Source organism: Myotis myotis, unplaced genomic scaffold (assembly GCF_014108235.1).
Source record: "Myotis myotis isolate mMyoMyo1 unplaced genomic scaffold, mMyoMyo1.p scaffold_m19_p_3, whole genome shotgun sequence".
NCBI classification, from domain to species: Eukaryota; Metazoa; Chordata; class Mammalia; order Chiroptera; family Vespertilionidae; genus Myotis; species Myotis myotis.
Window position 1 is genome coordinate 146141653 of NW_023416335.1, and position 27169 is coordinate 146168821.

General features: G+C 36.5%; 1 protein-coding gene and 1 long non-coding RNA gene across 21 annotated transcripts in view; one reads left to right on the forward strand and one right to left on the reverse strand.

The window, feature by feature from the left end:
* CNOT2 (CCR4-NOT transcription complex subunit 2) overlaps window positions 1-26375 on the reverse strand; it is a 118621-nt gene extending 92246 nt beyond the window's left edge. For 4 of the 16 annotated variants that reach the window (XM_036300497.1, XM_036300490.1, XM_036300496.1 and 1 more), the window contains exons 1-2: window positions 4167-4410; window positions 2446-2521 (exon numbers count right to left, since the gene is read on the reverse strand). Coding sequence is in view for 5 of the 16 variants with exons in the window: in XM_036300493.1 (XP_036156386.1) it covers window positions 75-115 (41 nt within the window). In the remaining 11 variants the exon portion in view is untranslated. Of the gene's footprint in view, window positions 1-74; window positions 135-2445; window positions 2522-4166; window positions 4411-25988 lie in introns of those variants that run through there. The other 12 variants (XM_036300494.1, XM_036300484.1, XM_036300486.1 and 9 more) reach the window with 7 other exon arrangements.
* Window positions 26376-26480: 105 nt separating this feature from the next.
* LOC118651380 overlaps window positions 26481-27169 on the forward strand; it is a 107742-nt gene continuing 107053 nt past the window's right edge. For 2 of the 5 annotated variants that reach the window (XR_004966225.1, XR_004966220.1), the window contains exon 1: window positions 26487-26610. This is a non-coding gene — a long non-coding RNA (uncharacterized LOC118651380). Of the gene's footprint in view, window positions 26611-27169 lie in introns of all 5 variants that reach the window. The other 3 variants (XR_004966221.1, XR_004966222.1, XR_004966224.1) reach the window with 2 other exon arrangements.

Below are 27169 nucleotides of genomic sequence, written 5' to 3' on the forward strand. Positions count from 1 at the left end.
TTGTCTAAAAGATCCAGCATCTCAATAGTCTTAAAAGTCCTAAATAAAATGAAATACAATAGAATGCTACTGACCTTAAGTGACAAAAGTTCAAAAATATCTGAACAAAGTTCATTATCTTCAATAAAATTGGGATCCAATATAAAGACAATGGGTATCCTTCTAGTCTTCCAGCTGCCTGAAACTTATACACGTTTATGCAAATTGCTTAACGTTTGTGTGATTCAATTTCTTCATATGAAAATAATATCTGCATAGTTTGGCTTATGGCTATAATCAAGTAAGTTTGTAAACTAGCTTTATAATATATATAAAATATCATTTAAATAAAGTTGCTTAGAACAGACCACCAGATGTGACCAATCTGAATGTAAATAGCCAAATCAGTACCAATTTTCTGTAAGTTTAAAGCTAAAGAAAGTATTAAAATTAATGAAATATTTTAGAGCCTTTCATTACAATTAGTTAAAAATCCACAAGTGTTACAAAAGACTGAAGTAGCTATTGCCAAAGCAGTACCTAGTACCTCTAAAATAAGACCAAGTCCTATTAGCCTCACATTCTACTGTGGAATGGGCATACTGGTTCTATTAATTCAACAAAGGAAACTGCAAATTGTGATCTATTTAAGTAAAACTCCTTAAAATATGTAACAGCTTCCTTCTCATTCTGCCTTATAAATGGTCATCAAATATTATTTTATATCAGCAACTGAACACACCACATGTGAACCAAAAATCTGAAAATTGGAACTCTAATTAATACTAACAATATTTTGTAGGTAATATTTTTTCTTGTAATAATTCCTTTAAGTTATTGGTTCTACTAATAAGATAATATTAAAATCTGATGATAAACTGCTTACACTCACCAAATGCATGACTGATTATGCTTATCAAATTATCTCAGGAAAAATGAGTCACGTGATGGGGGAAAGATGTGGCTTCTTATAAAAAGTAATTAAAAAGTTGCTCTTAACATGAATTTAACAAGTCAATTATATATTAAAATACATTTTTATCTCAAAACTAATTATTTTTATAGTTTTCCTTAGAGACTATTAAAATAAAGTTTAAGTAAAAAGCAGAAGAGAATAATTATAGCTATAATTTGAAGCAGACAACATAACAGTCAGTGAGCACTAACTAAATGGACATTTTCCCAACCCCTCAAAGTTTAGTTTTTGTGAAAGACAAAAGGACAACTGGTACCTGTGGCATGATGGACATGGGAATGGCCAGAGATGCTCTGCAGAGCACTGGCACCTGATTGTCCTGTCTAAGGCACTAACACCGAGATGAGACAATAGACATATCTATAGAGGACACAAATAGGCTAAAGAATTTACATCATTTTTTTTCAGAGGATGCTTATCAAAATCACCTTATGAGTGTTTAAATATTGCTTCCCCTTCATTGCCCCTACTTTAATTAACTGGTCAAGGATGCAACCTGTTCACCAGATGCTTTTTAAAATGCTCTCAGTGATTCTAATGTATAACTTCCAAGGTTCAGCCTATACAGGAAAGTGAAATTCCAAAAATGTTTTCACCTCAGCATTAATTAACTAGTGAGCAAAAAGAAACACTGCAAATTTATAAACTGATGTCTTATGTATGCCAATGTGCCCTTTCCTTGCCTTTTCTTTACTCTACCTGAGAAATAATGCTAGGCCTTAAACATTAATATTTAAAGTAGTTGTTTTTTTTAAAGATTACTTTTTTTGTTGTTGTTTTTTTTAAAATATATTTTATTGATTTCTTACAGAGAGGAAGGGAGAGGAAGGGAGAGGAAGGGAGAGGAAGGGAGAGGAGGGAGACGATGTTTCTCTCTGATCAATGTTTCTAACTCCGATGAGAGAGAAACATCGATCAGCTGCCTCCTGCACACTCCCTACTGGGTATGTGCACTGCAACCAAGGTACATGCCCTTGACTGGAATCGAACCTGGGACCCTTGAGTCCGCAGGCCGACACACTATCCATCGAGCCAAACTGGTCAGGGCTAAAGTGGTTTTTAAGCACAAGATCTCTATTGTTGAAATACATACATTCTAAGTTCAGAAGTGGAAAATATTAAAAAGTAGGAGCAAATATTATAGTAAAACTTCTTCATAAGAAATGTCTAACAAAAAGTTCCTCTAATGTTCAATATTTAGGTTTTAAAATATGCCCAAGGTCAACATTTCTTCTTAGAAATGTAATATTAACTATCATTTGCCAACTATTGGGCACTGTGCACTAAACTCTACTTTCTTTTTTTCACTCTTCACAATAATTCTATAAGGTAGATATTACTATCCCTTTTAAAATATATATATTTTTACTGATTTCAGAGAGGAAGGGAGAGGGAGAGAGATAGAAACATCAATGATGAGAGAGAACCATTGATTGGCTGCCTTCTACCCTACTGGGGATCGAGCCCGCAAACCAGGCACGTGCCCTTACCAGAATCGAATCCAGGACCCTTCAGTCTGCAGGCCGATGCTCTATCCACTGAGCCAAAGCAGCTAAGGTTCTATCCCTTTTTTAAAGATGAGAAAACAAACTTTGAGAATAAGAAAATTATACAAGGTTAAGAACTAATAAGTTAGAATTAACAGGGCCAAAATTTGAGCTCATGTCTATGTAACTTGAATTCCGTCTTAGCCATATATTTTGCTCTCTCACATATACTGGTATGCTAAATATCTCAGATATATCATACATATCATATGTACATATAATATCTATCCTATCAACTATGGCTTTATGAAAAATGAAGTCATTTCAAGAAATTCCAGCTAAGTACTTCTGCTTAAATGTCTCACTACTCTGCTATAATAAAAAAAAAAAATAGCAAAGGGGAGACATGTAACAGACATTAATCAGCTAGAAATTGAAAGTTCAGAAAGAACCTGATCAGGATGTAGAGTGACCACAATATTCTTTCAGGACAGCTTTAGACCCCAAGCAGAGAAAAAAACAGGCACTTGTCATAAGGTAAACATTGTTCTGATACATTGTTTTGTTCAGTTTTAAGGCAGGCAGATTACACTATCAATCAAGGTCTTTGTATCTATCAAAGTCATAGAAATAAAGTAGTGCATCTTATTTATACACAATTCTTTAAGAAGGGGGCTTCAAAATTCCTTCAGAAGTCCACTTTTTATATCTTTATTACCAGCACCTTCATTCAGTCCTTAATTATTTCTTTCCTAATTGGTCTCCCTTCTTCTATTCTTTCCTATAAGAACTATGGAACAGACAATTTGGTCTAGGTACCAAGGCATTTTGACATCTAGGAGTCAGAAAGATTAGATACAACAAGCAAAAGGAAATAGAGAAGGAGCCAGTGAGGGAGATGAAAACCAAAGACAATGTGTTAAACATCTTGAAAGTTTATGGGGGAAAAGTGGTTCAAGGAATACTGAAACTAACTGTTTCAAATGATGTTATTAAAAATCAGAATTTTTGAATCTAACAATACAGAAGCCACTTGTTAATCTTGATAAGAGTAATTTTTTTTGGTGGAATGTAAAAATAAACGCACTTACTGGTTTGGGTTGACAAAAGAATAGGAATAGAAAAACTAGAGACATAATATAAAGATCTTTTTTTTTTTTCAGGGAGTTTTGCCATAAAAGGAAGGAGGAAAATGGGAAATGGGTGAAGGAAAATGTGGAGGTGAAGGAAGCCTTTCAAGATTAGAAAACTTATAGCATAAAGGAGAAAGCTGATGACACTAGAGGGTGAAGAATTACTTTGAGCAGATGTGGATGAAATTTATAAGAGAGAATGGTCTTAGGCAAAAGGACATATCAATGAAAATGGAGAGATAGTAAATGAGTATAGATTTAGGTAAGTAGATATATCTAGAACTTTCACAAGTATGGAAGTTCTCATCTGGTTTTTCCTATTTTCTTAGTAAAATAATAAGAAATGAGGTCATTAGCTGAAAGTAGGAGAGAGAAGGGAGGTAATAGTGCCAAGTAACACTAAGGTCCACTTGAGATCAATGTTCATTGCTATACTCTTTTTCAACCCATGTAGTTTAAGGAAAGCAGTGTTAAGCAGAGGTGGACTTAACCAAAGCTTGCAGTAAAATTAAGCATGAGATAGGCAGTGCTATTAAGGGTATAGGCAAAGTAGTGATTATGGGTAAGAAAAGTAGTAAGGGCATATCTTACCATTTGCTTGCCACAATGGCTTTCTTTTGTGATTCTCAAACACATTAAGTCAGTTTTCAACTTAGAGTCTTTAAGTTGCTGCTCCTTTTCAATGATGTTCTCCCAAATCTCAAATGCTAGGCAGTTTCTTGACATTAACTTTTCTGCTTAACTATCTGTCTTCAGAGAGGTCTTCCCTGAAAACTCACTATTTGAATTTTGTCCTCATTTGTTTGTCTGTCTCCCCAGCCTTAGAATGTAAGCCCTGAAAAAGAGGAACCATGTCTATTCTGCTTATCACTATTAATTTCAGTATCTAAAATAGTATTACATAATATATACTCTTTTGTTGAATAAATGAACCACATAAAATATACGAAATCCTTTATTAACTTTAATTCTATGAAAACATCATTTTCCTTAAAAGGACCGCACCAGAAGCATCTTATATGATTAGAAGAACAAGATCAATAATCAGGTTTATTTTATTTTACTTTAGAAGGTTAATTTTTATTAAAAGATGGCCTTTGCAAATAATTTCCCCCAAAATACATACTTTTAAAATATAATGTGCATTTACTCCCCTTGATGTTTTGATGCAGGACCATCCTTTTCTTTGAGTTTAAGATTACTAACTGTGTTTTTACATGATCTTTTTATATACATCACATCAATGATCTATCTTTTAAGATTTCTAGTATTGATATGGTTTAAGTTGAACAAGATTTTAAAAGGGGTTTAATAACACAAACTTTCTGAATTTTTACAAATGTTTCATTTTTAAATAGTTGTCTCACTATAGCAGACACTCCTAGATGACATGACTCCCTAATAGTCTTCCCTTGTGACCACAGTTGTCCAGATGTTCAACCTTTCCCACATGAATTAAGGGGAAATGCTGGTCAAAGCCAAAATGATAATGCATGCACGCACGCGCACATCCTTGTCAGTAATTGGCTTATGAAACGGCATTTGAACCAATTCTGGTTAATGAGACATGAGGGGAAAACTGGTGGTAAGGATTTAGAAGAAAAGGGGGGAGGGAGAAATCCCTCTTTCCCCCTGCATAGCCATCTTGTAACCAGGATGACAGCTAGTTTATGAATAATCTGACACTAGCAATGGCATAACAGAGAGATGGAAAGAATTTGGCTCTGGTACTAATCACTTAGCTGCTGCATTAACCAACACAAAAACTGCCATTCCTCCAGATATGTGAAAAAATAAATATTCTTTACTGTTTAGTCAGTTGAACTGAAAGTTTCCTAAACCTTTAGGCTTATCGAAAACTAACGCTTTAGTAATTTTTAAAGCACTTTCTGTAAAGCCATTCCAAAGCTTTTCATTAAAACAGTTCTTTCTACACTCATATTTCATTATTTTAGATCGTACTTAAACTAAAAATCACGTTAACACTGTGTGAAAACAATGGATTCTTGAGCATGTAACTAACCTGGTAGGGAAAAGGTAAAAGAAAGAGTAAACTAGTTATTCACTTGCTATAAGTACTCAGAATACTCTGGACTACAGGATTTGATAGCAATGGTTTGAAAGAACATGTCATTTAAATGGAGGTTTGTTAAAAACATTAGTCACAAACACACTTCTGTATATATAATAGATTCTGTCTATAACAAATATATATTTGTCTACAGTGGGCAGAGGGGCAGCTAATAAGTCCTATAAAAACTTAGGACATATGACTATAAGAAAAAAATTAAAATGAGAGTAAACCTAGAGTCAAACAAGTATGAGTCTATTTAATTTAAACTCCAGTCAAGTGTAAAGAGAATAGAAACTATACCCCAGTATGTATTGTTTTACTGCTAATGAATTGAGAATAGTGACAAAATTCCACAGTTCAAAATGTTCACACAATACAGGCAAAATGTACTATTTGCTTTGTGTAACAGCCAAATTCCATTTTATTATGTGCATATTAAAGATATCTATAACACTTTGCTACTTACAAGGGAAAGTTGTATATACCTGTAAGAAATATTACCTAGACAAATTATCTCAAAGAGAAATTCACCAGATATTTTGAAATAATTATTCAGAATTAAAACAGCCTAAGATCCTTGATACTAATAATTATACTTTTAAAATGACTTCCAAAAATACTTAATGAGCTCTACTGTATACCAGGTAGTAAATAAAGGTGAATTAAAGAAAAATGCCCGTAAGAAACACACAGCTGCCGAAACCGGTTTGGCTCAGTGGACAGAGCGTCGGCCTGCGGACTGAAGGGTCCCAGGTTCGATTCCGGTCAAGGGCATGTACCTGGGTTGCAGGCATATCCCCAGTGGGAGATGTGCAGGAGGCAGCTGATCGATGTTTCTCTCTCATCGATGTTTCTAACTCTCTATCTCTCTCCCTTCCTCTCTGTAAAAAATCAGTAAAATATATAAAAAAAAAAAAAAGAAAAGAAACACACAGCTGGCCCTAGCCAGTCTGGCTCAGTGGATAGAGTGTTGGCCCGTGTACTGAAAGGTCCTAGGTTCGATTCTGGTCAAGGGCACATACCTCGGTTGCAACCTTGATCCCCAACCCTGGTTGGGTGTGTGCAGGAGGAAACCAATTGATGTGTCTCTCACTCATTGTCGTTTCTCTCTCTGTGTTTCTCCCCCTCTCTTCCACTCTATCTAAAATTCAATGGGAAAACATCCTCAGGTGAGGATTAAAAAAAAAACTAACACAACAAAAAACAAAAAGAAACACATAGCTGAAAAATTTATTTCTGAAATAAAAACTCTATTTGTACATATCCTGGAGTCAGACATCATGTTTCCTAATTATTCTCCATAGTTATAAAACACTAAATAACACAAAGTTACAAATGGCAATAATATTCACATCTTTAATAGTAATTATTAATTCACTAAAAATGTATTTAATATATATTGAACATAATTTATATTTACCTAAAACACATAAAGGTACTAAATTGAATGTGTTGTTAGACTGATAAGAATAGTTCTTAACTTGGCTTCTACAAATCCTCAGTCTATTGATTGAATGCAGAGGGTGCATGAATTTGAACAGGAAAATAATCACATCTTTATTTTATTAATCTCTAATTGAAATTAAGTATTTCTTTAACTAAAATGTAAATAAGATGTAATAGTGGCATTACCTGCACTTGTGATTTTGTTACTAGTAGAAACCACAGATATTTTCATATCACTTTGGTTGCTAAATTTCAAATTTTAATTTAGGCTCATTACTAGTTCAAAAATTACTGCATCACTTGACTCTGTTGATATGCACATTATTGAATTTATTTATTTGATATTTAAAAAATTGTATTCTAATATAACTGGTATCTTGATAAGTATTTAATTTTGCATAATTAAAATATTATTTTGAGAAGGGGTCTACATGCATCACCAGAAAACCTAAGGGGTTCATGACCCAAAACAGGGTAAGAACACCTGGATTAGACTATCAGCTCATGGGTTAGGTTGTCTGTAGAGAGTTAACAGAAAGCACAGTACTTTAAGAACTGGAAAAAGCCTCAGATCACACTGTGGTCTGGTGGAAGCAAGTGCCTTGTTCAAGGTCACTCACAGAGCTTAGTAGTGATAGAACCAGAGAAAACAGAATCCAAATTTTTTGGCTCATAATACAAAGCTAAATCAACTTAGATGTGATTTGGCTATAAGAAAGCAGAACAGGACAGAGACAACTCTGCAAATAGATGCCAAAAGGTTATTAGGGAAAGAAATAAATTACACAGAAAGAGCTAGTTTGAAAAAGAAAACGATGGGTTGAGGTGTTAAAGCATTTTGAAAATGAATTCTATAGCATGACATGCCAATTCAAATGCTGAAAAAGACGTCAGAAAACAAATAGGTGAGACTTTCTTTGCATACTGAATCCATAGAAACATTCCAAACATCTGAATATTACCAATGTTATTAAAATAAGCGGTCTCTCCCATTTTTCTTAAAACATGCACCTTCATCTGTTTTTTTTTCCACTTTATAGAGACATGGGTAAGGTGAAAATTTTACTTTCCTCCTGATCTACGATAAGAAGTGCAATAGTAAGGTGTTGGTTTCAAATAACAGTTGGTATCAATGTCAAGGAAACAGAAAGCAGGGACTGTGAAAAACTGGAGAGTCTGTGAACAGCATAAAGAAGGTTGTTGCTACTACTCAAATCTACCAAGAAAAGAACTGTCAACTCAGAATTCTAGATGGAACAAAAGTATCCTTCAAAAATGAAGGTGGCCTTGGTTGGTGTGACTCTGTTGAGCATCGTCCCATGCACCAAAAAGTAGCTGATTCCATTATGATGAGGACACATGCCCAGGTTGTGGGTTTGATCCCTGGTCGACATGGTATTAGAGGCAACTCGATGTTTTTCTCTCTCTCTGCCCTCCTTCCTCTCCCTCTAAAATCAAGATAGATAGGTAATAGATAGATAGACAGACAGACAGAGAGATAGATAGAGAAAGGTGAAATCGCACTGGCCAGGTAGCTCAGTTGGTTGGTCTTAACTGTGGGGTCAACACTTGGTGAGGACACATACAAGAATCAATCAATGAATGCATAAATAAGTAAAACAACAAAATGATGTCTGTTTGTCTCTCTCCCCCTTACCCCACCCTTTCTACTCTCTCTAAAATTAGTAAGAATTAAAAACAAAATAAGTTTCATTCTTAAAAAAAAAAATGAAGGTGAAATAAATTTTCAGATGAAAGGAAACTAAAATAATTCATTATGAGCAGACTTGTTCTAAAGGAAATTGCTCTGGACAAAGAAAAATAATGCCAGTAGGAAACTTAGAATTTCAAGAATAAAAAATATAAAAAATGGCAAATATGTGGATACATGCAATAGACCAGGAGTTGGCAAACTTATTCTATAGAGGGCCAACCAGATAGTAAATATTTTTAGGCTTTGCAGGCCAAACAGTCTCTGTTGTTACTAGCCAATTCTGCATTATAGCACAAGAGAAGCCACAGACAATATATAAACAGGTGAGACGTGACTGTATTTCAACAAAACTTTATTTACCAAAGAAGGTGGCAGGCCAAATTTGGCCTGCAGTCATAGTTTGCCAATCCCTGTGACAGACTATTCTTTTCTGTTTAAATTCTTTAAAATAAGTATAATAATTTAAAACAAAATTTACATCATAGTCTGAAGGGGTATTCAAACCATGTAGACAACCTGCCTTCTTATTACCAAATTAAAGTTTCCTTACTAAGTTGGAGTTTTTCTGCAAGGAATTTAAATCATATATGAACTTTCAAATGTTATGTACATACTTTTTATAATCTAGTAATTGAATTATATCTTCTCAACTAAAGAACTAGTCCTAAGTAAAGAAAGCTGCCACTCTCAGTATCATAACTCAGAGCAGTTGATAAATCTGGTGACTTCTGGCATTGCAAAAGAAACATAGTGCAGTGATTTTCAAACTATGAACTCTAATAGTGGGCCATAAAATCAACCAGTGGGTCAAAACTAGCATGTTTAAAAATATGATATCTCCATATATATGAAAGGCTAAGTGTCTGTCAGTCCGACTTGTAGCTATGACCACCAGGGGGCACTCAATGCAGGAGCTGCCATGACGCGCACTGGCCATTTAAAAATAAACGGCACCACAGACCTGGCACCAACAAACCAACACTCAGCTTCCCTCAAGTGGGACACAGGCCCGCCACCAGTCCGGAGCAAGACCCCATGACACAAAATGTGGCCCATAGCCTAGCTCAGCCCGGAAACAGTGGCTGTGGGTGCCAGGTAATGCCGTCACCTAGCAACGCCTGGCTTCCTCTCCCTAGTGACTAGCATCCTTGGAGTTTCTTCAGCCAAGTAACAGGACTTGCTTCATAGCCAGGTGCAAACATCTCACACTTTAACCAAATGTCTGTGAAGGGTTTTCCCGTGCCTCATCTCATTTGATCCTCACAGAAGTCCTGGAGCAGGTAGAGAGGAGACGTGGTAGAATCCTATTTTCTTTTCATTAGCAAGAGGTGAAGAGCGATATTAAAATATTTCTTCTAATTAATTTCCTTTCAATGTGCACGAATCCATGCACTGGGACACTAGTATAACGTAAAATACCTGAATGAATACTGCAGTAAGATAATTGTTTTCTGAGTCTTCCGCCCTTGCCCCGCCCCCGAGTCATACACAAGTGAATGAACTCACCCTGGCGCCACACTACCGATCCTGGTTTAAGGAAAGAAAAAAAAAGTAAAATCTCTAGAAGTAGGCTTGAGCAAGAATGATAGTGTAATGAAAAACACACACACACACACACACATCACAAGCTTTGAAGTCAAAGACCTAAAAAAAAATCTTCATTCTGCCACTCATTAGCTATATGACCTTGGAGAAGTTATTTGCACAAGTTATTCTATAGAACATTTATTAAAATGGGAAGAATTTGGCTAACTTTGTATAACAATTGTGAAGAGTATATATGAGATTACTTTACTCGGAGCAAAAGTCAAAGTCCTTGTGATGGCTTATAAAATCTTTCCTGACTTGCCTCTGGCCCCCTACCTCCTTTTCTATAGCCATCTCCCCTTCTTTCCCATTTCACTCCAGCCACATAGACATCCTTGTGATTTTCCAATCATAAGATATCAAATCCTATGACACCCTCTCTCACGGACATTTGCTCTTGGTTGTCTTCCCTTCCTGGAACCCCTTTCTCCCAGATATGCACAGAATTGCTGCCTCACGACAGTCGTACAAAATCACCTTCTAGAGGAGAAATTCCATGACCAGCCAATTTAAATCTGAATCTCATATACAGGATGGGGCAAAAGTAGGCTTAAGTATGTGAAACACGGTTTATTCTTGTATTATTATTTATTAATTATTGTATTATTTTACATATGAATAACTATAAACCTACTTTTGCCACACTGTGTATATCAAGCATGTCAAATTCGTGGCCTGTGGGCCACAACGAATATTTTTGCAGCCCAGCCAATATAATGGTATGTAAGAAATGTTTTAATAAAAATTTCGTTTTTTACAATAAACTGTTATATATAATCATTAACGAACTATAACATTCACTAATGACTGATTACTATAATAATGTTGCATTCATTTCCCTTATGCGCAGGTGCACCATTTCTCTTCACTAATACTAGCAACAAATATTTTAGCAGCTAATTGCCACATCATTAGTCTTGGACTGACTTGTTTGGTGTGCGCAACAGGAAATATTTTGCTTTTGGAGAAAAAGAAAAATAGGTTTATTTGTGTTACGCTTATTAATTTGTGCAATTATTCAGTGTCTGGTAAGTTAATGTTCAAGAAAAAAATATTAATTTTTATTAAAATGTTCGCACATTTGTAATTCCTTAACTAATAAAGAATTTAAAGATTTAAAAAAAATAAAATAAAATGTTCTATTATTTTATGTTCACGATTACTCATTTATTTCAGCCCTTTGTATTCAGCATGTCTCTATCAAAATAAATCTACGTTTCTATGAAAATTGAAACTGTTTTTTCTGCAGCTCACATAAACTTAAACCTTATTTGGCTCGTGTTAGTCTTTGAGTTTGACATGCTTGGTGTATATACTTCATACTCCCTTGGTCTCTTTTCTCTATACCCTTACCACTGTCTGCCATACCATCTTTTATTTCTTACTCTGTACACTCTATATTTTCTTAGAACAGTACCTGGTACATAGAAGTTAAATAATTGTCGAATGAATAAATAACATATAGAAAGTACCTAATACAGTAGTTTAACATTATTTTGTCTACCCCCCCATTAGCAAACAACTTATTCTTTTCAAGTTCATCCATGAATATCAAATTGAAGGCCTCTTAAGCATATGCTTAAGAAAATGGTAAAAAAATAAATCCAATTTAACATTTAACATAACATCTGAGCTACATTTTTTAGTGTTGATACAGTAAATTAAATTAGGCAAAAATCCTCTTAACCATTTACATTGTTATTTTATCCAGTCTGACCTGCTTTGTGCTCAATTTTGGTGTAGTACTTCTTTATGTTAATCTCACTTCATATTCGTGTGATATTAAACTCCCCCTCCCCCCCAAGGAAACAGAATGATTTGGGAGGGGACCAGAATCAGGATAACTGTCATTTTATTCTTATTCTTATTAAAATAAAAGCTATAAACAGAAAACACATAGAACACAAAATAATAAAAAATATTCACTATTCAGAAAAACAAAAAATACAAAATTTTCAAGTTATAAGCTTACATTTTTAAAATTCAGGACTTTTTTCCCCCACACAACTGTAATCAGTGCCATTGACAATAAAATGAAAAAGACAATTCACACATAACTGGTGAAAATGTAAACTGGCACAGCCTTGGTATAAGAAAAAAGCAAGTAAATATTAAAAGCTTTGGAAAATAACCTTTCATACATTCAACAAATACTTGCCAGTCCCTATATGAGGCTTCAAATACACATCAGTGAGCATGACTGATTTGATCTCCATATATGATCCAGTGATGGAATGAAGACTAAAACTGAATAATGCTAGAAATCAAAGGAACTTAACCTCTTTTTCTGTGCTAATCGACATATTAGAAATAAAGATAAACTTTTTCTGAAATAGTATTAAAACCAACAGTCAATTTTGTAAAAGCGAAAATACGTATATTTGCCATGGCTTAAGATTTTAGCAAGTACATTTGCCCAAGGCTGACATATACAATTAAAAATAAAAGCCATTTAACTATACAGTTTAGGATGTAGACTATTCTGAAGAATGAATTCTCTAATTACCTCTTGTTAATTTCAGCAAAAAGCCTTTATTATTAAACCTTTTCCAAATGTGTTAAAAAATTATCTTTTTCTTAGAAACAGTAAACATAATGAACATAAATCACATCTGACACATGAGCATACTGCCGTGCCTGACAATCATTATTAAAACCATCAAAAATTACAAAGGGGCATATCGTGACCAGGATATGCAGATCTCCTAGAAGTTTACAAGTTTTATATTGTAAGTGTAAGTTTTATAAATAAGTTTACTGGTATGAGTGAGTTGTCTTTATTATATTTTAAATTATTTGCCTTAGTTAATATGAAAAAAATGGAGGAACAACCTGAGGATTCAGGGTAGCACAATTCTAGTTTCTAGAGTTTTAGTATGTGAAAGTATAAACAGAAAAGAGCATTTTATGTGAAAGCAGCTTTTTAATAATATGAGATTAATCAGCAGACTTCACAAGCACATATCAGTAACTAGATTTTATAAGGGTTCCTTCAATGTACAACAATCATTTTCCAAATTCATCGCTCTGTGATTCACTTTTCTTACTTTGCTACTGCAGCTACTTAGTACTACTCTGCTTTCCTAATATGGTATGTACTTTAATGCTTCAAAAGGTTCAGTAGGCATGAGATCTTAAGAGATTTAAGGGAGGGGGAAAAAAAAAACAGTGAAAGTTATTCACATTACATAAACAAAGTACAAAGAATATTTTCAAACTATTGCACTGACATTCTCAATACTCTAATTATAAATTACAAATTAATTTCATTTGTAAGGAAAAATAGGAATGATGTCAAGAAAAATGTCCGGCTAAGAATGCTAAAGAGAAAGCACACAAATACCGCTACAAAAATTTGGAAGAACCCAAGGAATATTTACAATCTTTCATCCTAATGACAGAATGAAGATGAGGCCAACTTCCTGCTATTCCTATCTATATATATTACACACAGAAAATATCAGGACTTCAGCAAGCAAAAATATCAATATCAATTGGTCTATTCTGATTATCATAGCAGAATCATTTTCTCCCTCTTCACATCCCCCCTCCCCCAAAACCAATAAGCCAGATATTTAATTTAATAAAGGGCAAACCACATAAATGCAGCAGTAGCACAAGGTAAAAAATGAATAAATGAATCACACAACTTAAGAAACTACTAGTTTCATTACAACCACTAATAATAAGGCATCATCACCATAACACTCTCACATAATTTACAGTTAACCAAGCACTTTTACTTTCATTACTTCAATTATCATCAGGAACACTATGAGGTATAAATGACTAAAAAGCTGAGGTCCTTAAATATTAACAGATGTGCCCAGGGACATAGCTAATAAATTCATGGAGTCTAAATAAAACCCATTTTCTGAATCCAAGTATGGTGTCTTTCCAAAATAATATAGTATTTATTCATTTAAAATGAGTATATACTCAAATGTAAATAAATGACCCAACTTTCTCAACTTTCAAAAATTAAGTGATAGGAGCTATGTTAAGAATTTCCTCTAAACTTCCTCCAGAATTTTGGAATATTTCCTCTGCATAAAGGAAAAGAGATGGGAACCAAGAGTGCTAAGAGCCTATTGTCAGGTGTTTTATATGATTGTATTTAACTCTCTGAAGAGCCTAAAAGGAGATATTGTATTCATTTTAAGGATACGGAAAAGAGGCATAGAAAAAAAACCAAACTTGCTATCCATAATGCAACATAACTCAGGTTGTAACTGGTTGACACAAGTCTGACTGAATCCCAAGCCAATGCTCCACCCATTAGGTTGTTAAATGCCTCTTATGTGCCATGAGAGTAATGCTAAGATGTATTTTATGTTACTCAAAATACTACACATAGTACTTAACACAATGTCATCTAAACAAAATTCCTGGTAGGAAAAACATGCCTAGATACTTAAGAACAAACCTGCATCCTTCTTGTTTACATTTACAAACTTGGAACAAAAAGACCATAGTTCACTCTATGAAATAAATTGTGGCTAATTCTCATTTGCCTCAGAAGCTCATCTTTACGTAGCAAGTCAAACTCAAAAAAAAAAAAAAAAAAAAAAAAAAAAGAAAAAAAAAAAGAAGAAAACCTCACACAACCCACAAAAGCCTTTTATTCCTTAAGTCAACTCTAGGAGGTAAGTATTGTTGTTTATCCACATTTTTGAATGAGAACACTTAAGTTTAGAAAAGATAAGTCACACAGCTAATTAAAAGCAGTACAACGGTAATTCCAGTTCCATAGCTGCTACCAAAGACTTTAACAACATCATGTAAAATTCCAACACAATATAACTCTCTTTAATAGGAAATAGTTGTAAGTAGCTCCATTTTGTTAAGTCAAAAAGGAACCAAATAGACAATTAGGCAAGCTGGGCAACTCCAAGTCATCATGATAGAATCATTTACTTTTTCTAGTAAAAAAATACTATATAATGCATGCTATTCAAAGTAGTAATTTGCTCAAACTGCATTCTTAAGGAATCAATTCCTTCCACTTAAAAACATGCATTTGGGTTCTTTTTTTGTATGTCAGAATTAACAAATAATGCTAGCAACCTAAAATAAATGCATAATTAAGGGTTATTCAGTGGTTCTCAACCTTCCTAATGCCGCGACCCTTTAATACAGTTCCTCATGTTGTGGTGACCCCAACCATAAAATTATTTTCGTTGCTACTTCATAACTGTAATTTTGCTACTGTTATGAATCGTAATGTAAATATCTGATATGCAGGATGTATTTTCATTGTTACAAATTGAACATAATTCAAGCATAGTGATTAATCACAAAACCAATATGTAACTATATATGTGTTTTCCGATGGTCTTAGGCGACCCCTGTGAAAGGGTCGTTCGACCCCCAAAGGGTTGAGAACCGCTGGGTTATATAGTGTTGGAAATAACACATACACACCTTAGCACTGCAAAATAAGCACTTTTAGTAATATATAAGTATCAGCTCCTATAAACGATTATGTCATTAATTTAGAGTTTTTGGTATTATTCTAATTTATCCAAGTAATGTTAAATCTCAAGTCTACAAATAATGTCAAATAACAACATTCAAAATTTGCCTGCCCTGTAACTTATGTAATGAATTCCACCCATTAATGTAAAACTTTGAACTAATAGCATTGGTGTATATATGTAACAAGTTCTCTGGAAAACAGAAACGAAAGTTTCGAAATTATACAGTTAAATAAATAAAAAAAACCCAAACCTGCCAATATGAATACAAAATACTCACTAATGGAGAGAAAATAATTCTTCAAGAATTTCACAAATACACTATATTACATCATCAAGCTTGAATTTTAATTATAAGTCAACTCTGGAATCTAAAATCTGCCCCTGAAGCACAAATTTGATTATCACGTGAATTGTTAAAATAAAAATTTGGTTATTACTCATACTTTAAGAAAGTCTCTCACACTATGGCAAATCCATTCCTTCAACCAACTTCTCATGAGGTCTCAGAACTCCATCAAGAATTTAGCAAAGCCCTAACTGGTTTGGCTCAGTGGATAGAGCGTCGACCTGTGGACTGAAAGGTCGCAGGTTTGATTCCGGTCAAGGGCATGTACCTTGTTTGCGGGCACATCCCCAGTAGGAGGTGTGCGAGAGGCAGCTGATCAATGTTTCTAACTCTCTATCCCTCTCCCTTCCTCTCTGTAAAAAATCAATAAAATATATATTAAAAAACAAAAAAAAAAGAATTTAACAAAAAGCACTGGCCAGTGTATTCAGTGGTTAGAGCGGCAGCCAGAGAACCAAATGGTCAAGGTTTGACTCCTATTTGATTCCTAGTCCAGGGCACGTACCTGGGTTCCAGGTTCAATCCTGGGCCTAATTGGGGAATGTCCAGGAGGCAACCAATCCATGTGTGTCTCTCACATCCCTCTGTCTCTGTCTCTCTCTCTCTCCCCCCACCCCTCCATCCACTCTCTCCAAAAATCAACAAGAAAAAATATCCTCAGGTGAGGATTATCAACAAAAAACACAAAGAAAAAAAATTAGAGCAAATTACTTAACCATTCTCCAAATCCAGTATATTCTCTGAGGCTTTTTTTATATGCAATGCCGATTCTGTACATTCGCCAACCTAGTGAACTCCAAATCATCCTTTCAAACCCAGTTCAAAGGCCACTTCCCTAAAATCAACACATTAACTCTCTCAAGCAAGACCGCTCTATTCTAGCATATATATCCACAGCATGCACCTTAAAAAGTAAACGTGAAGAATTATTCAGCGCACCTATAATAGGGCATGGCAAACAGTAACATTTATTGGACTGTTCAAAGAAATCTGATTGAACATGAAAATCATTACTAATCAATTTCTAAGAAAAAAACTACTATCTAAAACTTGGCAAAACTAAAAAAAAAAAACAACTCTTAAAAAAGGTTTTATAAGTCTATGCAAAGTTTTAGTTTGTTCTTCTTTATAATTTTCCACTAAGACCCCAATTCCACCGGATCCGGGAAACATTTTTATAGACTCTAAATGAAAAATATTCCCTCCTCCCTATAGCTCTCATAAAATTTATTACGAATTATTGGATCCACCAAAATATTTTCAGCAGTTTTAAGACAAGAATTATGTCTTAATCATCTTTCTTTTTCCCCTTTACAATTCACTCCTATTTCGGTAGAAAGCATTAAGTAACTGTTTATAAAACAACTTATCATCAAACATACAAAACTTGACCCCCTCTCGGAGCCTTCTATTTTTTCTGCCTGGAAAACAATCACCCAGATTTTTGCATGGTTTTCTCCTTTTTAGGTTTCTGCTCAAATGCAATCTCTAGAGAGGTCTTCCCTCAATACCCTACTTAAAATAGTCTCATCCTTCAGCCCTAATCAACTGCTATACTCTTATCTGCTTTACTTTCTTCATCATAATTATCACTATCTAAAATTGTTTAGTTGTTTGCATGTTTATGTTATATCTCCCCCTCTAAGATATATTAGCTCCATGAAAGCAGACTTGTCTTATTCACTATCATATATATCCAGCACAACCGAAATGCCCACAAGAGAATAAACAATTACTAAAGGATTTAGTTGGAAACAGCTAGAATTCTAACAACCAACCAGTAGAACCTAAAATTTAAATTTAAACAATTTGTATCCAAATGCTACTAAAAACAAGTAAATTCTATAAATTTTGCATCTGCAGAAAGAACTCTTTTTTAAAAACACAGATTTTAGGTTGGAAGTGACCTTAGAGACCAAGTCCAGTGGTTTCAAGCTATGCTTTAAAATACCCTAAGAGGTCAAATTCCCTGAAGCACTGGACCATAATTGTTTTATATATATACACTAGAGGCCTGGTGCACGAAAATTTGTGCACTAGGGGAGTCCCTCAGCTCAGCCTACGCCCTCTCACAGTCTGGGACCCCTCCAGGGATGTCCACCTGCCAGCTAGGCCCGTTCCCTGGGCTGGCAATCAGACATCCCTCTGGCAGCCCAGGAGCCCTCAAGGGATGTCCGACTGATGGCTAAGCTGTCAGTTGGACATCTTTAGCACTACCAAGGAGGCGGGAGAGGCTCCCACCACAGCCGCTGAGCTCACAGCCGTCAGCTCAGCTTATGGCTGAGCGGAGCTCCCCCTGTGGGAGCACACTGACCACCAGGGGGGAGCTCCTGCATTGAGCGTCTGCCCCTGGTGGTCAGTGCGTGTCATAGCAACCAGTTGTTCTGGCCGTTCCGCTGTTAGGGTCAATTTGCATATGATCCTTTTATTATATAGGATACACACATCTATTTTAGAATGTGTGATTTACACGCATACAGAACAAAAAAGCATATTATACAGTCATGTGTGGCTTAACAAAAAGATACATTATGAGAAATGCCCCATTAGGCTATTATTTTTGTGAGATTATAGAGTGTAATTACACAAACCTGGATGGTATAGTCTAGTACAAACTTAGGCTATATGGCATATAGCCTACTGTTCCTAGCCTACAAACCCGTATAGCACATTAATGTACAAAACAATGCAACATTAAATCAAACACAAGAGAAAATAATGCAATGAAAAGATGCAATAAACATGAGACTACTGCTGGCATAACATGGCACACTATTTTACAGCAAACTTTTTCTATAAGTAGAAAGAGTAACTCTAAAATAATGATAAAAAGTATAATACAGTAAATATACAAACCACTAACACAGTTATTATTAAGTATTATGTATTGTACATACAGGGTTGGGACAATAATAGGTTTCATGTAGTTGAGTACATGGAAAAGTTTATTCTTGTATTATTTATTATTATATTATTTTCCATATGAACAACTGTAAACCTACTGTTGCTCACTGCTGTAGATGTATGTGCTATACTTTTATATGACTACCAGCATCACCATGTGATGTAATGTGCTGTGCTACGAATTCAGGATTTGTGCGGGAATTTTTCAGTTTCATTATAATCTTACGGGACCACTGCTGCATATGCAGTCCATCATTGACCAAAATGACAAAATGTAGCCTATGACTGTACATCAAATTTAAACACTTTGAAAACTGCTATCTCTGCTGCCAGGTTAAGTAGTTTTGCTATAGACTTCAAATAAAGTTTGGCTTGACATGTCTATGAGTCTATCTATAATTTCTCACAAATGTGTATAGATTAGAAAGGTTACAGCTCAATTTTTTCTAATCAAAAAACAGACATGCTCACACATAAAATTATAAAAACTCCACTCCTGAAGCACTACTCTGTGCATTAAATCAAGGCAAACCTCAAGGCATATCTGCTCAGCACATAATCTTCCTGCAAAATAATTGGGCAATAAGTAAATTTAGAAAATGTGGCATGAGTGTGATTACCTATTGTCATTACAACAGAATTATTACTTAAAGTTTTGGTGTTTCTTAATAAATTTTATATCTTTAAATATATGAACAGCTGATGTATTTTGCCAGAAAGTCAAGCTTTAAACAAAAATTTCCTACTACTCCTCTTTCAAACTCCTGTTATTATTTTAATTAAATTATTCTGAATCTGCAAGACGATGTTAAAACAAAAACAAACCTTCTACTTACACCGACATATAGAGTAGCACTGAGTGAAAAAGGTATTAGATGCTGAGTCCAGTCTAAGGATAAAATAGCCTCCTTCATTCCCAATTATGAATTGTCATAGTAATCAAGGCAGCTTGACTGTCTGACCTTTATGTTAATGTTAAAATTTAACCTTATTTTGCCCTGGCCAGCCTGGCTCAGTGGTTAGCATGTCAGCCTGTGTAAAGGAGGGTCTTGGGTTCAATTACTGGTCAAGGACACATACCTGAGTTACAGGTTCCATCCAGGCCCAGTCAACCAATCGACATGTCTCTCTCACATCTATATTTCTTTCTCTCACTTTCCTCTCTCTCTCCCCGCTTTCCCCCCCTTTCTTCCACTCTCTTTAAAAAGCAGTGGAAAAAAATATCCTCAAGGTGAGGATGAACAACACAAAACAAAAATAATAATAATAATTTAACTTTATTTTTAAAATTAACATCAAAATGACAACCATATAAAACTGAGATGAAGGAAAGTATTTTGCAAGCTGTAAATCATTTTTAAAATATTAAATACTAAAATTAAGCCAAAAGGAATCAGGTACTTTGAATGGCATGGTAAACTTATGGAATATTATTTGACCAATCTATAAAAGACTTTTACAAGCCAAAAATTAAATACAAAATTGTATGTAGAAGTATTATAATTTACAATGTAAAAAGTAATACAAATACACACTCCTGCCAGATGACAGAAAACCAAATGTTCCTCTCCCAAATACAGTGTATTACATAATCAGTCATTACATTTTGTCCAGATGCTGAAACAAAATGCAGTTATGTTTCAACATCCAAATATACAAATTAAAAAACTGTGTATCAATTTTTTTTGGGGGGGGGAGGAAAGCAGATCTACTCATTGCTACCTAAACTGCCAGGACACATAATTTTCTCTTGCTTATTTTATCATTCCTTGGCAAAGTAAAAATTTACTAAGTGTGCATTCTTATGTACTCTCACATCAGAAAAGATACTTCAATTCAGCAAAAGCAGAGAAAGGATTGATGTCCTGAGTAATGAATCGAGTTCTATTTTTAAAAATATACCCTCTTGCCCTGGCTGGGTGGCTCAGTGGTTGAACGTTATCACGTACACCAAAAGGTTGTGGGTTCAATTCCCAGTCAGGACACATACCTAGGTTGCAGATTCAATCCCTAGTTGGGGCGCATGTGGGAGGCCACTGACCAATGTGTTTCTCTCTCTCTCTCTTCTCTGAAAAATTAAAAAATTAAAAAAAAATAATAAATACCCTCTCTGTATCTTTAGCAGTTTTTAGTAATTATAAAGTCTCTGAAAAATATATAAGCAAAAACAAAAAGCATGATTTCTAAAATCTAAGTTAAATGTTAGCATCTCCTCTAAATACAACTGGGAGTCATTACCCTGTTTTGATTTCTATATCTCAAAAAAAGGGAGGGAGGGATAAAACTGGTGTATAATCTCTTATTCAAACTCTTAAAGGCCAGGTTTATCTTGAACTGCAATTTCTCAGATTTTAGAAAGTTAAAATAGCATATATATTATATATGAACATGGTTAAGCAATGGTAAATATATGTCACCATGTAACTATAAATACAAAATATCTCCTTCAACCAATGACCTTAGTGACCTTAGCCATACAAAATACAGTAAGATATATAGATCTAAACACTCTGCCAGAAGCACTTTATTACTAACATCCTTCCCTTAGTCCTGCACGCACTCTACACACATTTCTCTAAGAAGCTGGTTATCTCTTTTCCATAGATAATTCAGAAACAAAACTGTAAGGACTCAAAGAAGTGAAGGAATGCAGGATGGCCTTCTCCCATCCCCTTCCAACCAGTCTGATATGTAGATTGGGAAGCAGAGCACTCTGACAGCATTAAGTGTCAAAGGACAATCTGGCACCTGTTCTGTTTATTGCATCTTTATCGATACCTACTAAGCACTGTGCACTAGAGAAAATACTAGAAATGTAAAGATAAACAGGACAAGTACTACCTCTTAGGTGCTTACAGTCCAGTGGAGGTTATAGTGGATAATGGGGTTGGACAGTAAATTACAATACAGTATGACATGTTCAATAAAAACAGTATGGGTGCCAGCTAAATTTTCATTAAGAAAGCAACACCAATACTTTAAACAATAAAAAATAAATTCATATGAATGTATAAAAAAGAAAGCGACACCTGAATAGAGTTTTGAAGAATAAGAAGTCTGTAAAACAACAGAGAAGAGATAGTAAAAATATCCCTCCTCCATACACACCTAAATACATTCACCTGAAAGAAAAAAAAAGAGGAACACTTTCATAGTAAGTTGCAAACATGTCCAAAATATCTAGTATATAAACAGACTTGGATCCTGAATCTAAGCATATCTAGCACATTAAAGTGTATTCAGAAAAGGGAAATTTTCTTTTCCCTCCTAGATAATTCATTTTGCATTTCCATATTATGTAAGGTATGGGTCTTACAAAAAAAAAATATTACAAACCATTTTATTAGTTCCAAATAAAGCATACCCCCAAATGATATACCTGGAAATTTGCATCTGTATCAGAGAACAAGCTGTTGGAAATTATTTTTCTAGGTCATTCTTATAGATAAAGTAAATAAATGAACAGCCACATCCGTGTGACTTGTCATAAGAAAGGAGTCTTTAAAGTTTAAAAAAAGGAAGTCAAGTTAAAATAGAAAACCCACAAAAACCTAAAGTAACAAGATAATATATATATGTGTGTGTGTGTGTGTGTATACATACTATTTAAATTGAAGAAAAGGTTCAATGAACAAAACCAAGGTAAAAAATGATAAAATAACTCTAAAAACTCAAAATCCTAATGTCTGTTCTATTTCTTTTCAAAGACAGACTTTCTACGAGACATCAATTTTAGTATATAGCTCTTTTTAAAATATCTGGTCAAAGTCACACTGAAATTCATTTAAGTATCACAGGCAGAAATCATCCTTCGTAAGGACAGTCACCTGTATAATAAACCAGAATGACTCCTATCACAGTATTGGATCCCTTGACATCAATCTTGTATATAATTCTATTCAAACATTACAGTGTAACTCAGAGTAACTCTGTCTGTAAAACTGCCCTACCTGGTACCTTGGTTTCTTTTGCTTCTTTGTATTGCAAAATCCACTAGAAGTCTATGTAACAAATAAAATCTTATTTAGTAGTATCTTCTGCTAAGATTGTATCACTATTTACGTAAGTTGTCTTCACATGCTTATTTAAGCAAGCACATGGAAAGTTTGACTTTATGTAATCCTAATAGAATGAACTTTCTATACTTAAAAATTTTAAGACAAAGAGCAAAAAATTTGTTAACTTCCTTACTAGTCTGTTACACTCATTATTTCATATGCCTCCATGAACCAAACCTACCTTTTCTTTATTTTTCTATAGTATCAGAAAATGTTATGAAGCAAATTTGTCACTAAAAAGGGAAATACTATAACTCCCCAAAGATTGTGGGGAAAAAAAAAAATCTGTAAGTTTTTCCCCCCAAGTACAAGTACTTTTAATATCAATATCTGTCTACTGAAGAGATAAAAACCAAAACTGGGCTAGAAGTACTTCTAGAAAAATCTACTCATAAATCTAAAGTATTTATTTACTTTTTGAATAAACAGAATTTTCAAGTTATAGCTAACTGTAAAGTAGCTCCCAAAAATAATAAAGTGAATTAAATATCCAAAGTTCTAAAGTATAAACATAGGTAATTAGTTCTCTTTGGGAGAACTAGTTTCATTTTATCTTCAAGATCAAGTACTTTTCAAATGAAAGAGATATGTCACTCATATCTATAAATTTTGCCCTTGTTTTTCCACCATGTAAGTTTACTTTAAAACGAAAGTATTATAGAAACTGAAAATGTTTTAGAGGTTGTATTTGTTGCTTGGTTAAATATGCAGGCAATTCTCATTCCCCAAGAGTTACCATATTGGGTTACAGATAGCTCTACATAGTATACTTAGAATAAAAGGGTTCTGCCAACAAATGATACCTCCATTAATTCATTTTTATGGGTACAGCATTAATTAGGATACAAAAAACTGTGAAAGTTTCTCAGCTCCTTTCTAATACACAAAGTATTCACAGAAGTCACTGCAATTCAAGCCCTCAGGAAAAAAAATGATAGAAAATGAACTTTTAAAAATTAAATGAGGATCTTATGAAGTCAAGAAAGAAGTGCAGAAGTTTTGCCTTTTTTACAGTGAATTTTTCCTTCTGATTCAGTATTATAAAAGAACTACAAACTAGAGTTGTTCAACATAGAAAGCTTACTAAAGATCTTGGTCCATTTAGAAGTATTTCAATAAAAAGAGCTCAGAATGTAGACATCTAACCATTTTAAATAGACATTTAACCAGTTCAGTCCACTGTGATTCTTAACCCTTTAAATATAGAAAAGTCATCCTCCATAATTGCAGAAGAAATGTATTCATGGACATTTGGAAACAAATGTGGTCAAATAACAGGAAGTGTTCCCTAATAACTCAACATAAACATATGTAAATACGTAAGTATTTTCAAATTTCTATGCCCCCCCCCTTCCACTTACGTTGTTTCAAAGGGCAAACCAAAAGTTGCACTTATTCCAGAAGTCCTAATATCAAGCATGACAGAAAATGTGTTCAACTATGAGCTAAATTCAAGTACAGCCTCCCTCAGGAACAGATTTTAACTCAATACCGTCTACCACTTCACCAAGAATCTAAGGGTTCCTATCAGTGCATATTTTCTTATACTTATTAGAAACTGTCCTGAAGATTAAGAAAGGAAGTTTTATGACCAACAGTTTTATGAAAACGGAGAGAAAGAAGAAGAAAAAAAAAAGTGTTGCATTCGGTCTTCTGGATGTTGCAGGCATCTCCTAGGACCCAAAGGAAGTTGATGTTTAGGCTCCTTCCGAGAGTGTGGTACCCGTATGTTAGGACTTTCACGGAGGCAACACCGCGCTCCCGGGGCCTGGAATCAATGCAAATTCTAAACCCCGGCAATGCTCTCCCTAAAGGAAACTTCAGCTTGCGTTCAGAAACGATCGCCAGTCACCGAGCGTCACCGGGCTTCTCGCCTAGGCGGACAACACAGCCTCGAACGAGAACGAGGAAGGCCGCCTTTAACTCCACTCATTTCTTCCGTAAAACTTTTAAGTGAGACCGAAGCCAGCAAAAGGTGCGGAGGCCCCGACGGAAGTAGAAACCCGGGGCCGGCAACTTCCCAGACAGCAACGTCCCGGGTTCCTCCGCCAGCCCGGGACCCTCCCGACTCCGTCTCTACCGCACGGCGGGGGCTTCGGCCTCCGGGCGCGGCGGCAGAGGAGGCATCACAGCTGCACTCCTCCTTCCATCACCCGAACCCTTCGGTATCCCAGAGCCTGCGGGCTCCCGAGACCCGTTAGTCCAATACCACCCATCTTACACACACACACACACACACACACACAAGTTGCAGGTGATGTGCGTGTACGGAGAGAATGTGAACAGCCCGGGACCGCGGCAGCTCAAGGGAAGGCGGCAGCGCCGTCTAGAGCGGGCCCGGGCTCCCCGGCCACCGCCGCCGCTGCCTCCTCTTCTTCCCCAGGAAGCAGCGCGGCGCAGGCTCCTCGCGCTGGCGGGAGCCCGTGAGACCCGAGGCTGAGGGAAAAGCCCAGCGCCCACCGAGGGGACCGGGCCTACGATCCAGAGCTGCTGCTGCTGCTGCAACGACCCAAGTACCGCGCCGCGACGCTTTACGTCCCATCCACCACCCTCCCCATACACACCCCCTCCCTCTCTCCCTCCCTCCACCGCCGCCACCCCCCCTCCCCGCCCGCTCTGCTCTCCCTCTCTCGATTGGAGCCGAGACAAAAGCAACGGGAAGCGGCGGGCCGGGACGCTGCCCGAGGACCCCAGGCGCGACCGGACCGGCCCCGAGGCATTCCCCCGCCTTGCGGGGGCCCCGAATCCGCCGCCCCAGCCGCGCGCCCCGCTGCCAGACTTCCGAAAATTTGCCAAAAACTCACCGCATGAATTTTCTTGTCCCGCGGATCCAAGATGGCGACGTATCCACCGCGGAGGCTGCTGGGAGCAAGACCTTTACCCTCTGACCCCCACCGTGACCCCCGTCGTTCCGGCTTCCCTTAGGCGGTGGCGGAAGGTGGGAGAGGCGATTGCCGACCGGACGAGGTTGGGGGCGGGTTGACCGCTTCCCGCGGGTTGGACCGTGGCTGGGAGAGGCGCCTCACTCCGTCATCTCTCTGCCCGCAGCCTCCACCACGTCTCCCTCCGATTCCCCGGGAGGCTCGTAGCTTCTGCGCGGCCGTTATAGCGAGCGGAGCCTGAGGCCGCTACAGTTCCCTTGGGGCGGGTTGGTTCCCCGGGGGCACGGGCCCTGGGTGCGCGGTGGGCCGCGGGGTCCGGGGCCGGGGAGTGGTGAGGTGGCGTGGGCCCGCCCTCCCGGGGCCGGGGAGCGTGTTTGTGTTTGTGTACGTGTGGACACCCCGCCCCGCGTCCTCCCGGAACGCCCCCTGGCCGGGCACCTGGCGCCCGCGGATCACCGCCCCGCTTTCCTCCCGCAGCCCCGCAGCCTCCGCGGCCCGGGCGCGCCCTTCAGGGACCGCAGCGCGTCACCTCGCCTCCGGAGAAGTGAGTGCCCCTCTGCCCAGCCGCCGCGATTTTCTACTCACCACCCTTCCTTCTTTTTTTTTTTTTTTTTTTAACTTAGTGGGAGGGAACATATTGGGGAGTAGGTTTTTAGAGCACTTTGGGGGGCACTCGCGCAGGCTGTTAGATTTATAGCATTTTCTCTCGCCGCGAACGACTGGCTGCGCTGTCAGCGGGGCTGTGAGAAATTATGGTGGCTTTGGTGGAAACTTCAGGAGAATGAAAAGTCTCTGCTTTCCAGAAAAAGAATTGCCACTCAGAGTGAAATTAAATTTGTTTTCATTGAAGTAATCAGTCTGTTCCCTTTTATATTGGTAAACTCTTCCCTTTTTGTTACTAGTGGATATTTGGGGCTTAAAAAGACCCTCTACGCGAGTGTTTTGGGGTTGTAAAAATTGTTATTTCTATTTGAGTGATGGAATTTGTTAATGTAAATTACGTGCAGTTGATTCGGAGTAAATAAAATTTCGAATTTCCATGTTTGTTTGTTTTTGTAAAATCAACTTTTTCTTCTAACAAACTCACAGTAATCCAATTTAAA